General features: G+C 39.2%; 1 protein-coding gene, 1 long non-coding RNA gene and 1 pseudogene across 3 annotated transcripts in view; 2 read left to right on the top strand and 1 right to left on the bottom strand.

Annotated features, from left to right (window-relative positions):
• The window catches only part of TOP6BL (TOP6B like initiator of meiotic double strand breaks), a 99,926-nt gene that overhangs the window by 7,470 nt on the left and 79,241 nt on the right, over positions 1-13,215 (bottom strand). Inside the window, exon 13 of the mRNA XM_055091496.1 lies at positions 10,048-10,146. Coding sequence (XP_054947471.1) covers positions 10,048-10,146 — 99 coding nt within the window. The remainder of the gene's footprint in view (positions 1-10,047; positions 10,147-13,215) is intronic.
• On the top strand, positions 4,721-5,320 carry LOC129392873 (histone H3-like centromeric protein A; annotated as a pseudogene).
• Positions 5,736-13,215, top strand: part of LOC114487981 (uncharacterized) — a 14,022-nt gene continuing 6,542 nt past the window's right edge. Inside the window, exons 1-2 of one of the 2 annotated variants that reach the window (XR_003683582.2) lie at positions 5,736-6,275; positions 9,398-9,606. This is a non-coding gene — a long non-coding RNA (uncharacterized lncRNA). Of the gene's footprint in view, positions 6,276-9,397; positions 9,607-12,595; positions 12,862-13,215 lie in introns of those variants that run through there. The other variant, XR_008619586.1, reaches the window with a different exon arrangement.

The raw sequence follows: 13,215 nt of genomic DNA, 5'->3' as shown, positions 1-13,215 counted from the left end.
TGGCCACAAGTCAAGGAACATCTGGGGCCACAGAGCTGGAAGGGGTAAGGAAGGATTCTCCTCTAGAGCCTTTGGAGGGAGTGTGGCCCTGCCAACACCTTGATTTCAGACTTCTGGACTCCAGAACTCTGAGATAATAAATTTCTTTTGTTTTTAAGCTACCAAATTTGTGGTAATTTGTTACAACATCCACGGGTAACTGATACAATGGGTATTAGCTTTTACCTATTCGCTCAAGTTGTGGGCAGCAGCTTACCGAGCTGAAGGGAAACCAGCAAGAGTGCAGTGAGCCAGCTGAAAGGAACGGCAGATGCATTCCTAGGAAGGTGCTTCCTAGAAGGTACATGCAGCCATGAAAAAACAGTGTGGTGACGGGAGTATTTATAGGGGCTTCACTGCTACAAAGCAGAGGAGAGTGGGCAAATCCATGAGATGCTGTGATCCTTGGGTGACTAGGTACCCAAACCTCCCCATCTGATCAGGCAAACAGAAGTAGGAGAGGGAGAGAGGCAGAAGAGGTGTCTCTCAGAAACAGTGTCTGTAATTTTTATAGCAACTTTATTGAGATATAACTTGCATACATATAATGAATTGCATCTTTATAAAATGTACAATTTGATAAGTTTTGGCAAATGTACATACTTGTGAAACCATCAAGATAACCAGCATATCCATCATCCTCAAAAGTTTCTTCTGCCCTTCATAACTCCTCCACTCCCTCCAACTCCTATGCCTCCCGTCTTCAAGCAACCACTGATCTGTAACTACAGAGTAACTGGCATTTTATAGAATTGTTATAAATTCAGTCAAGCAGTATGTACTCTTGTATTTCCAGGTTTTTTCATTCAGCATGATTATTTAGAGATTCATCCATCCTACTGTGTGTATCAACAGTTCACTCCTTTTATTGCTGAGTAGTATTCCACTGAATGGATATGCCGCAGTGTATTTATTCATTTACCTGTTGACACTGGGTTGTTTGCAGTTTTTGGCTATTACAAATATGGTAGATGTGCCATGAACATTGGTGTATACATTTTTGTGTGGTATATGCTTTCATTTCTCTTGGGTAAATACCTAGAAGCAGATGGCTAGGTCGTGAGATAGGTGTATATTTAACTTTTTAAGAAACTGCAAAACTGTTCTCCAAAGTGGTTGTATCATTTTTTATTCCTACAAATAGGGTATAAGAGTTCCAGTTCCTGCACATCCTTGCCAACACCTGGTATGGTCAGTCTTTTTATTCCAAGTAGGTGTGAAATATTATTTCATTGTGGTTTTGATTTGCACTTCCCTATGACTAATAATGTTGAGCATATTTTTGTATGTTTTTAAAAATTAATTAATTATATTTTTTGGCTGCGCTGGGTCTTCATTGCTGCGCGTGGGCTTTCTCTAGTTGCAGTGAGCGGGGGCTACTCTTTGTTGTGGTGCACGGGCTTCTCATTGCGGTGGCTTCTCTTGTTGCAGAGCACGGGCTCTAGGCGCGCGGGCTTCAATAGTTGTGGCACGCGGGCTTAGTTGCTCCACGGCATGTGGGATCTTCGGGGACCAGGACTCAAACCCATGTCCCCTGCATTGGCAGGTGATTCTTAACCACTGCGCCACCAGGGAAGTCCCCATATTTTTGTATGTTTATTTGCTGTTTGTATATCTTTTGTAAAATGGGTGTTCAAATCTTTTGCCAGTTAAAAAAATTGGGTTGTTTGTTTTATTATTGAGGTTTGAGAGTTTTAAAATAATCTGAACATGACGGTAAGACTGTTAACTAAAAGTTCAACTTCTTTAATACTATAAAACTACCAGGTATATGGAGCTATTTCTTCTTGAGTGAACTTTGGTAATTTATGTCTTTCAAGGAATTTTCCATTTAATCTAAATTGTCAAATTTAGTGCAGTGTTCATAATATTCCCCGATAATCCTTTTAATATCTGATGCCACCTCTCTAATTTCTGATATTAGTGGCAATTTGTGTCTTCTCTTATTAATCTTCTTTCTCAATGAACCACCTTTACGTTTCATTGATTTTTTTTCTCTATTGTTTTTCTATTTTACTGACTTCCACTCTGATCTTTATTATTTCATACTTCTGTTTATGTTTAATTTGCTCTTCTTATTCTAGTTGAAGTTGGAAGCTGAGGTCATTGATTTAAGACCTTTTTCTTTATCTTTTTCTTTTTGGCCGCACCACATGGCATGTGGGACCTTAGTTTCCCAATCAGGGATCAAACCCCTGCCCCCTGCAGTGGAAACATGGAGTCTTAACCACTGAACCACCAGGGAAGTCCCGAGACCTTTTCCTTTTCTAACACAGGTATTTTCCTCTCTAAGCACTGCATTAGCTATGTCTCACAAATTTTGATAATATGTACTTCCATTTTAATTAAATTAAAATATTTTCTACTTTCTCTTTTGATTTTGTGTTTGATCCATGGGTTATTTGTAAGTGTGTCATCTAGTTTCCAAATATTTGGAGTTTTCCAGATATTTTTTTTCTTATTGACTTTATTATAATAAAGTAATAAAATATAATAATTCTATTGTGGTCAAAAACATACTTTATATGACTCAGATCCTTTAAAAATTATTGAGATGTATTTAATGGCTCAGAATATGGTCTATCTTGCTATATGTCCCTTGCATACTTAAAAATAATGTATAGTCTACTGTGGTTAGGCAGAGTATTTTATAAATATCAATTAGGTAAAGTTAATTCATAGTGTTATTTGAGACTTCTACAAACTTACTAATTTTTTTTTTTTGGCTGCGTTGGGTCTTCGTTGCTGCGCACGGGCTTTTTCTCTAGTTGTGGCGAGGTGGGGCTACTCTTCATTGCGGTGCGCAGGCTTCTCATTGCTGTGGCTTCTCTTGTTGCAGAGCAAGGGCTCTGGGTGCACGGGCTTCAGTAGCTGCAGCACGTGGGCTCAGTAGTTGTGGCTTGCGGGCTCTAGCGCACAGGCTCAGTAGTTGTGGTGCACGGGCTTAGTTGCCCCACAGCATGGGGGATGTTCTGGGACCAGGGATAGAACCCGTGTCCCCTGCATCGGCAGGCAGATTCTTAACCACTGCGCCACCAGGGAAGTCCCCAAACTTACTGATTTTTCTGTCTACTTGTTCTACAAATTACTGAGAGAGGTATGTCGTGATCTCCCAATACAATTGTGGACTTTATTTCTCCTTAGAGTTCTATTAATTTTGCTTCGTGCATTTAAAAACTCTCTAAAAAGTTTTATGAATGTTTAGAGCTATTGTGTTCATTGTACTCACTGTATTATATTCATCATTATGAAGTAACCCTCTTTATCCCTAGTAATATTCTTTGCTCTGAATTCTACTTTGTCTGTTATTACTATACCCTCTCCAGCTCTCTTTTTATTAGTGTAAGCATGGTATATCTTTTTTCTATTCTTTTACTTTTAATCCATCTGTCTTTATATTTAAAGTGGGATTCTTGTAGGCAGCATATAGTTGGCTTTTTATTCAATCTAACAATCTCTGCCTTTTATTTGGGTTGTTTAGACTATATTAATATGATAATTGATATGGCTGGGTTTAAATATATCATCTTATTGTTTTTTATTTGTCTCATCTCTTCTTTGTTCCCTTTTCATTTTCATCTTTTTCTTCTTTTAGATTGAGTATTTTTTGATAGATTATTTTCTAGAGCAGTTTTAAGTTCATAGCAAAATTGACCAGAAGATAAAGAGATTTCCCATATTCCCTCTGTCCCCACTGATGCCTCTACCATTATCAACATCCCCCACTGGAATGGTACATTTGTTACAATTGATGAACCTACACTGACATATCATTATCATCCAAATTTCATAGTTTATGTTAGGGTTCACTCCTGGTGTATATTTTGTGGGTTCAGACAGATGTGTAATGACACATATCTACCATTATACTATCATATAGAATAAATTCACTGCCCTAAAAGTCCTCTGTTCTCCCACTATTCATTCCTCCTTTTCTCCTACACCCTGACAACCTCTGATTTTTTTTTTTACTGTCTCCAGAGTTTTGCCTTTTTCAGAATATCATGTACTGTATTTGGAATCATATAGTATGTTGCCTTTTCAGGTTGGCTTCCTTTTACTTACTTATATGCATTTAAGTTTCCTCGTATCTTTTCATGGCATGATAGCTCATTTCTTTTTCAGCGCTGAGTAATATTCCATTGTCTGCATGCACCAGAGTTTATTTATCCATTCACCTACTGATGGATATCTTGGTTGCTTCCAAGTTTTGGCAGTTATGAAGAAGGCTGCTGTAAACATCTGTGTACAAGTTTTTGTGTGGACATAAGTTGTAACTCCTTTGGGTAAATACTAAGGAGCATGATTACTGGATCACATGGTAAGAGTATGTTTAGTTTTATACAAAACTGCCAAACTGTCTTCCAAAGTAGCTGTAGTATTTTGCATTCCCACCAGCAATAAATGAGAGTTCCTGTTGTTCCACATCTTTGCCAGCATTTGGATTTTGGCCCTTCTGGTAAGTGTGTAATGATATCTCGTTGTTTTAATTTACATTTCCCTGATGACACATGATGTGAACCATTGTGCTTATTTGCTACCTGATGCCATTTTTCGTGAGGTATCTGTTAAGGTCTTTGACCCGTTAAAAAATTTTTGCTGAGTGAATCCACGGCGGAGCGGGCCATTTGAATGCCACCCAGCCGGGGCATGCGGCCGGGGTGCTGCTGGTCCTCACCTGGACGCCAGCCTCTGCCTCTGGACCTGGAAGGCCGAGAAGGAGCCGCGGGTCCGCAACCCTGAGCGCCAGCCATGGGCCCGCGCCGACGGATCCGCAAGCCCGAAGCCCCAAGGAGGCGCACCGCGAGCCTGGCTCCTGCTGCCGCCCGGCCGGGCCCATACTTAGGCACTTCCTCCCGTCAACTTGCTCGCTGGAGACATTGGGTTCTGAAGGAGATCCGAACTCTTGAGAAGAGCACACACCTGTTGTTAAGGAAGAACCCCCTTCTGCCGCCTGGCAAGAGAAATATGTGTTAAATTCACTCGTGGTGTGGACTTCAGTTGGCAAGCTCAGGCCATGTTGGCCCTACAAGAGGCAGCAGAAGCGTTTCTAGTTCATCTCTTTGAGGATGCCTATCTCCTCTCCTTACATGCCAGCCGCGTCACTCTCTTCCCAAAGGATGTGCCGCTGGCCAGGAGGATCCGAGGCATTCAGGAAGGGCTCGGCTGAGCTCCTGCTGCCCGTGACTCTGGATGATACCAGGGAATCTGCCCATAACCAGGACCAGATCCTGTACAAGGTGCTGCCTGGACTTGCTGTCTCTGAGCAGAGTGTGCGTGTTGCTTTTTTAATTAGTTTTTTTTAAGAAGACTGCATGGTTTCCTCTGTAACAGAAGTAATATACGACAGAATCAACACATCCCAAAAGTCCTGAGAATAATTTTCAGGAGACTCCAAGTTTGACTTCACTTTGCAAATTATTCATACGACTGATGATTTGGAAGACATCAGATTTTCTAGGTTATGGGAGAAAAGGATATTTATTGATTATTTTAGATCTTTCTGTACCATTTAAATTTTTTACCATATGTATATTTACTTTTATTTACAACATAAGGGAAAAAATAAGAGACGACCGCTTCAATCAGTTGCATGGAAGAGCCTGGCACATCCAGCATACAAATCTCAGTCCTTCAGATTGACTTCATCATTAGTGGCAGCAGCAAGTTCCTGTGTGGATTGTGCCTGTCAACAGATTATACAGCTTTTCAAAAACTCAACTGGGATGAAAATAGGAAATCGTTAAGGTTTGATGTTCTGGCTCCTTCTGGTAAATTCCTATCAAAATCATTCAGAAATTCTAGCTTGTAGAATTTATTTTATTCTTATTTGCAAATCATAGACGATGTATCATAATTTATACTTCAGAATTTTTCATTCCAGGGCTTTTAAGAGCCTTTTCAATGTTTTTTTTTAGATGTTGGGGGTAGGAGTTTATTAATTAATTTATTTATTTTTGCTGTGTTGGGTCTTCGTTTCTGTACAAAGGCTTTCTCTAGTTGTGGCAAGCGGGGGCCACGCTTCATCGCGGTGCGTGGGCCTCTCACTATCGCGGCCTCTCCTGTTGCAGAGCACAGGCTCCAGACGCAAAGGCTCAGTAGTTGTGGCTCATGGGCCTAGTTGCTCCGCGGCATGTGGGATCCTCCCAGACCAGGGCTCGAACCCGTGTCCCCTGCATTAGCAGGCAGATCCTCAACCACTGCGCCACCAGGGAAGCCCTTCAATGTTTTTACAGGTATTTTTTATAACTTCCTTGTGGAGAGATAATAAAAATAATTCTTTAATGAGAAAAAGTTAAAGCGAAGTTACTATTATATTATACAGAGATTATACTGTGTTCTTTGTGTGTTAGCGTTAAGTTCTTCATTTGGACACTTTGCCAACAGCCACAATTTAAATGAGAGAATTCAGGGGTGTGTTTTTGTCTCCAGTGGAGTAGAGTATGAGCAGATAAAAACCTTGCCCATCTCTTGTAACTGAAAGCAGTTTAAGAGATTTCCAGAGAAATGGGAAGTGCCACCCAAAGACTTTTAGATATTGTGTGTGGTGAAAATGATTAGTGAGGGTGGATACTAATAATGATGTGTCAGCCAACTGAATTGACAGACAAACTAAAGGGAAAAGGACCAAGTTCTGTTGTTTGATAAATTTTAACCCTTTGGAAAAACCTTTTCCTGTTCGACATCAATTCATTTTTATGCAGACATTGGAATAAAGCTTATCTATCTATGACTATAAAAAAATTTATTTTTCTTGTTGTTGATTTTTAAGAGTTCTTTGTGTATTTTGGATAACAGTCCTTTAATCAGAGGTGTCTTGTAAATATCTTCTCCCAGCCTGTGCCTTGTCTTCTCATTCTCTTGAGGGTTGAATATTTTTTATAATTCCATTTTATCTCCTTTCTTGGATTATTAGGTATAACTCCTTGACGTGTTATTTTGATGGTTCCTTTCATCTGTAACTTACTAGTTTATTCAAGTAATATTATACCACTCCACAGATAGCATAAATCCTTACAACTATACCTCTCCATTTCTCTCCTCCTGGTCTGTGTGCTATTGTTGTCATACATTTTACTTCTAACATAGGTTATAGACCTCAAAATACATTATTACTGTTTTTGTTTTAAAAAGTTAATTATGTTTTAAAGAGATTTAAATAATAAGAAAGGTCTTTATATTTATCCACATAGTTACCATTTTAAGTACTCTTCATTCCTCTGTGTAGACCCAGGTTTCCATCTAGTATCATCTTCTGCTTGAAGGACTCCTTTTACATCTATATTTCTTGCCTGCAGCTAATGAATTCTTTCATCTCTTGTATGTCATAAAAAGTCCTCATTTCATATTTGTTTTTAAGGATACTTTTGTTGGGTAAAGAATTCTAGGTTGACAGGTTTTGGGGTTTTTTTCAGTACTATAAAGATGTTATTCCATTTTCTTCTAGCTTACACGGTTTCTGATGAGAAACTTGATGTAATCCTTATCTTTGTTTCCTTGTATTACATAACAAGGTGTTGTTTTTTTGTCTCTGTTTGTTTTTAAAATTTCTTTTTACCACTGGTTTTAACCAATTTAATTATGATGTGCCTTGGTATAGTTTTCTTTGCTTCTTAGGCTTGGAGTTTGTTGAGATTCTTGGATCTGTACGATTAATAGATTTCATCAAATTTGGAAAAATTTCAGCCATTATTTCTTCAAATATATTTTCTGCCTCTGCTGCTTCTTCAGATTCTCTAATTATACATGTATTAGCCTATGTGAAGTTGTCCTATAACTCACAGATGCTCAATGGTCTATTATTATTTTAACCTCTGTGTTTAATTTTTATTTATTTATTTATTTGTTTGTTTGTTTATTTTTGGCTGTGTTGGGTCTTCGTTGCTGCGCAGAGGGTTTCCCAAGTTGCGGTGAGCAGGGTCTACTCTTTGTTGCGGTGTGCGGGCTTCCCATTGCAGTTGCTTCGCTTGTTGCAGAACATGGGCTCTAGGCACGTGGGCTTCAGCGGTTGTGGCATGCAGGCTCAGTAGCTGTGGCTCACAGGCTCTAGAGCACAGGCTCAGCAGTTGTGGCACATGGGCCACACAGGGATCGAACCCAAGTTCCCTGCATTGGCAGGTGGATTCTTAACCACTGAGCCACCAGGGAAGCCCCCTCTGTGTTTAATTTCAGATAGTTTCTATTGCTAAGTGCTTTTCCTTAAGTGTCTAATGTGCCATTGATACTATTCAGTGTAACCAGTATAATTTTCACCTCAGAGACATTAGTTTTCACCTTAAAGTTTGTTTGGGGTCTTTTTTATACCTTCCACATCTCTAACGAATATGTTCAATCTTTCCTCTAGTTTCCTGAACATATGGAATACAGTTATAAGAATAACTGGTTTTTGTCTACTAATTTTATCTTCCATGTCAGTTCTGGATCAGTTTGGATTGATTGATTGATCAATTGATTGAGTTTTCTCTTCATTGTGGGTTGTATTTTCCTGCTTCTTAGCATGTCTGTTATTTTTTTTATTAGATTCAAGGCAGTGGGAATTTACCTTGGTGGGTGCTGGATATTTTTGTATTCTTATAAATATTCTTGAACATTGTTCTGAGATGCCATTGAATTACTTGAAAACCACTTGATCCTTTTAGGTCTTGCTTCTGCTTTTGAGCTTTGTTAGGCAGAACCTAGGAGTGTTTATTGTAGATGTAATTTTTTTCCATTTCTGAGGCAAGACTATTCTTCGTATTTTACCTGATGCTCCGTAAATTATAAGACTTTGCTCTCTGGTTGATGGGAATAGGCACTATTTCTGGCCCTGTGTAAGCTCTGCCTATTGTCCCCTGTAATCCTTCTGAGTGGTTCTTTATCTGGATAGTTTCTTCACATGAATGAGCTGATCAGTACTCAACTGAATACTAGAGAGAGGAGCCTCTGCAGATCTCCAGAATTCTCTCTCTGTGCAGCTCTCTCTTCTCTGGTACTCTGCCCTGAAAGCTTAAGCTGCCTTAGCATCCCTGGATTCCTAGCTTCATCTATTCAACTCAGGGACACCACTAGGCTTTGCCTGGATTCCTTCTCCCTGTTCCACAGTCTCTGTACTTTCTCTAAGCAGTGTGCAAGGGCATTCATAGAGCTCACTTCGTTGTTTTCCATCTCTCAGGAATGACTATCCCATCCATTGTCTGAGGCCCAATGTCTTGAGAACCATTGTTTCATATGTTGGTTTTTTTTGTTATTGTCCAGATTTTTGGTTATTTCAGGCAGGAGGGTAAATCTGGTCCCTGTTACTCTATCTTGGCCAGAAGCCACTGTATAATCATTTCCCTCTTAATCTCTTTTATTTACTCATCTTATACTTTAATTCCAGAAAAGTCAATCCTGCTGATGGTTGCCAAGAGAGCCAGAAAAGTGGGCTTCAGCTGAAACACTACTGCTACCCACACCCAGAATCTGGAAATACATAAAATTTCCCAGCTATGATTTCTCTTCACTCATTAGAGAAGCCTATAACTATCTGACCTCCATGAGGGTAGAGACCCCAACTAATGCAACTCTGTATCTCCAGCATCCAAAAAGGTAAATAGATAAAAGTGTGTTTTTCATTAGGCAAAACTAAACATAGGAATTCCATCATATCATCATCCTCATAAAAGTAGCTATGTGCTTAGCAGTTTACTTACATTATCTTATTCAAACCTCACAACGATCATTTTAGGTGTGCATCATTCTTATTTTACTGATAAAGAAACTAAGACTAGGAATAAATAGCTCCTATAATAATACCATGCAACTAGTTTGTGGCAGAAATGGAATTCAAGTGACATCTCTAACCATGCTCTTAACCTCTATGTAATACTATGTTCTATAAAGTTTTTCTAAACCACAGGCTTCCTTGCTAAAAGGCTAACCTCAGATTGTGCAGTCTAAAGTACTACACCTACCCATTGTGTATTCAGGGTTCTCATACATCAATATGGAAGATTTCCACCAAAGTACCTATTATTACTTTACACTTACCTGCTTCACCTCACGTGAGCAGTGGTGAAGAAATCGGTTCTGGGTGATCTCATGAAATGATTTATGCAGCTTGGTCCCAAATTCCTGTGTGTCAGCTGCCTAAAATGGGCCAGAGACAGAATATGTTGAGTTCCAGTACTGGCAACCAAAGGGTAAATACCCACAGGAAGTTTATACGGGGAGAGATCGAGACTAATAGAAAGGCAAACCACTGACATCCTTCATGTTGTGTTAGAAGTTTCCTTAGTTCCTGTGGACACAGGATAAGTAGAAAGAAGGTCTGGGATACTTGACATGAGACAGGTAGTTGTGGCTCCTATATATCTTCCAATTTCTGTTACCTAAGCAAGATCTTTCAAACAAGGTCTTTGTTCCCCTATCTCTATAGGAGATAAATATCCCAGAGATCCATCTGTTCGTGAAGAGGTTATATAAACTGCTCTCCTCTAAAACAAGTTCCAAGAGAGCAGAGGTTCTACTGAACAACTAAGGCTGATATAGGAACTTTTCCCCAGATAAATCTTTCAGGGAGGAAAGGAACAGCAATTTATTTGCATCCATGAAGGAATGGGTAACAGTTTCTACTTTTTAGTATAGAATTGTATTGACAGGATATTACAGTTAAAAGGGGCCAGAGTCATCACCTAATACAACACACTAATTTCATTTCATTTTATTTTTACGTATGTATGTATGTATGTATGTCATGAAGGAAAGTGCAGTGTTTATTGTAAGGCACCATACAAGGAGTCCAGGGTAGCTAATGCTCCAAAAAACCTGAACTCCCTGATGGTTTTCAGGGGGGTATTTTTAAAGGCCAGGTGAAGGAGGGAGTCGCAGGTTATGTGATCAGCTCATGCACAATTCTCTGATTGGTTGATGGTGAGGTAACAGGGTGGTGTCACAGGAGTTAACATTATCAGTCTTCAGGCTCCAGTAGGTCTAGGGGCTACTGCTCATGGTCATCAAGTAGTTAGATTCCTCCACTTGGTGAGGGTTTTTAAAACATATATAAAACAACTCGGGAAATGTGCATCATATACTGTTATCTAGGTGCCTCAGAGAGGAGCTAGAGCAGAGGACATGGGTGGAGGGGTCTTTCCCTATAGGAAAGGCCCCATAGGGTCCTGCTCAGTTACAGTTTCATGCAGCTTTCCATAATTCTATTTAGAACAAAATACATATGCATGCTCGAGCAATGAAATATAAATTGCATAATTTCAGTAATGCCACATACCACTTAAATGCTCTTATATTTGCATTTAAAACTGGCACCACACAGAATGAAAATGAATGATCAAATTTATACAAATAATGTAAAATTTTAATTTTTCTTTACTTCGAACATTAACTAGCAAATAAAAAACACCAGACAAGTCAAATGAAACTGCAGAAGAAATTTAAAAGCTTTATACTTTACTATCTTTACTGCTTCCCCCCTTTTTTGCATTTTGCAAGGGCCCCCAAAATTGTGGCGCTACCCCTGACTATAAAGGAGCAGCCCTGGGGAACTTGGGGAAGAACACACTAATTTTATAGATGAGACAACCGAAATTCAAAAAGGAGAAGTGACCCACCCAATATCTCATAGCCAGTTAGTATGAAAGTTAGGGCTGACTTTCACTGTGCTACCCAAGTGACCCAAAAAGTTGAAGCTGTGAGAAGATGCACTAGATTATAAAGGTGTTATACATTTTGACCCATTACCATTTATAGAAATTTATTCTAGGAAATAATTCAAAAGAAGCAAGCGATCACATATAGGTATTAACTGAAGCACTACTGGTTGGCAGAAAAAATGTAAACAACTTAAATGTCTGTCATTAGAGGAATGGTTTATTAAATTAGATTAAACTAATACAGTGGAATATTGGTTAACCAATACAAATTTTAAGACGGTTGAAATAGGGGAAAAGGTCAAATTATATATGAATATAAAATACTTTGGTTATGACTATATAGTATAACGTATATGAGATAATATGCAAAAATTAAGTGATAAAGTTTATTAGTTATTATTTTAAATTTTATGCATATTACACTATCTTTTCAAGAAAAAAAGTACAAAAAAATGAAGTGACATGGAAAGAATGTGTTATCCCTCTGATAATTTGGCCAGCACACACTGGAAGGAAGGAAGGAAAAAAACCAACATTTATTAAGAATCTACCAGGTGTAAAAATGGGCAGAAGACCTAAAGAGACATTTCTCCAAAGAAGACATACAGATGGCCAAGAAGCACATGAAAAGCTGCTCAACATCACTAATTATTAGAGAAATGCAAATCAAAACTAGAATGAGGTATCACCTCACACCGGTTAGAATGGGCATCATCAGAAAATCTACAAACAACAAATGCTGGAGAGTGTGTGGAGAAAAGGGAACCCTCTTGCACTGTTGGTGGGAATGTAAATTGATACAGCCACTATGGAGAACAGTATGGAGGTTCCTTAAAAAACTAAAAATAGAATTATCATATGACCCAGCAATCCCACTACTGGGCATATACTCAGAGGAAACCATAATTCAAAAAGACACTTGCGAGCTTGTGCGTCCGGAGCCTGTGCTCCGCAACGGGAGAGGCCACAACAGTGAGAGGCCCGCGTACCACAAAAAAAAAAAAAAAAAAAAGACACTTGCACCCCAGTGTTCATTGCAGCATGATTTACAACAGCCAGGTCATGGAAGCAACCTAAATACCCATCGACAGACAAATGGATAAAGAAGATGTGGTACATATATACAATGGAATATTACTCAGCAATAAAAAGGAATGAACTTGAGTCATTTGTAGAGACTGTCACACAGAGTGAGGTAAGTCAGAAAGAGAAAAACAAATATCGTATATTAACACATACATGTGGAATCTAGAAAAATGGTACAGATGAACCAGTTTGCAAGGCAGAAATAGAGACACAGATGTAGAGAACAAATGTATGGACACCAAGGGGGGGAAGCAGGGGTTGTGGGGTGGTGGTGGGATGAACTGGGAGATTGGGATTGACATGAATACACTAATACATATAAAATAGATAACTAGGGCTTCCCTGGTGGAGCAGTGGTTGAGAGTCCACCTGCCGATGCAGGGGACACGGGTTCGTGCCCTGGTCTGGGAAGATCCCACATGCCGCGGAGCAGCTAGGCCCGTGAGCCATGGCCACTGAGCCT

Source organism: Physeter macrocephalus, chromosome 16 (assembly GCF_002837175.3).
Source record: "Physeter macrocephalus isolate SW-GA chromosome 16, ASM283717v5, whole genome shotgun sequence".
Classification (NCBI taxonomy): domain Eukaryota; kingdom Metazoa; phylum Chordata; class Mammalia; order Artiodactyla; family Physeteridae; genus Physeter; species Physeter macrocephalus.
The sequence above is the reverse complement of the archived record's forward strand: the minus strand, read 5'-3'. Positions and strand labels throughout refer to the sequence as shown.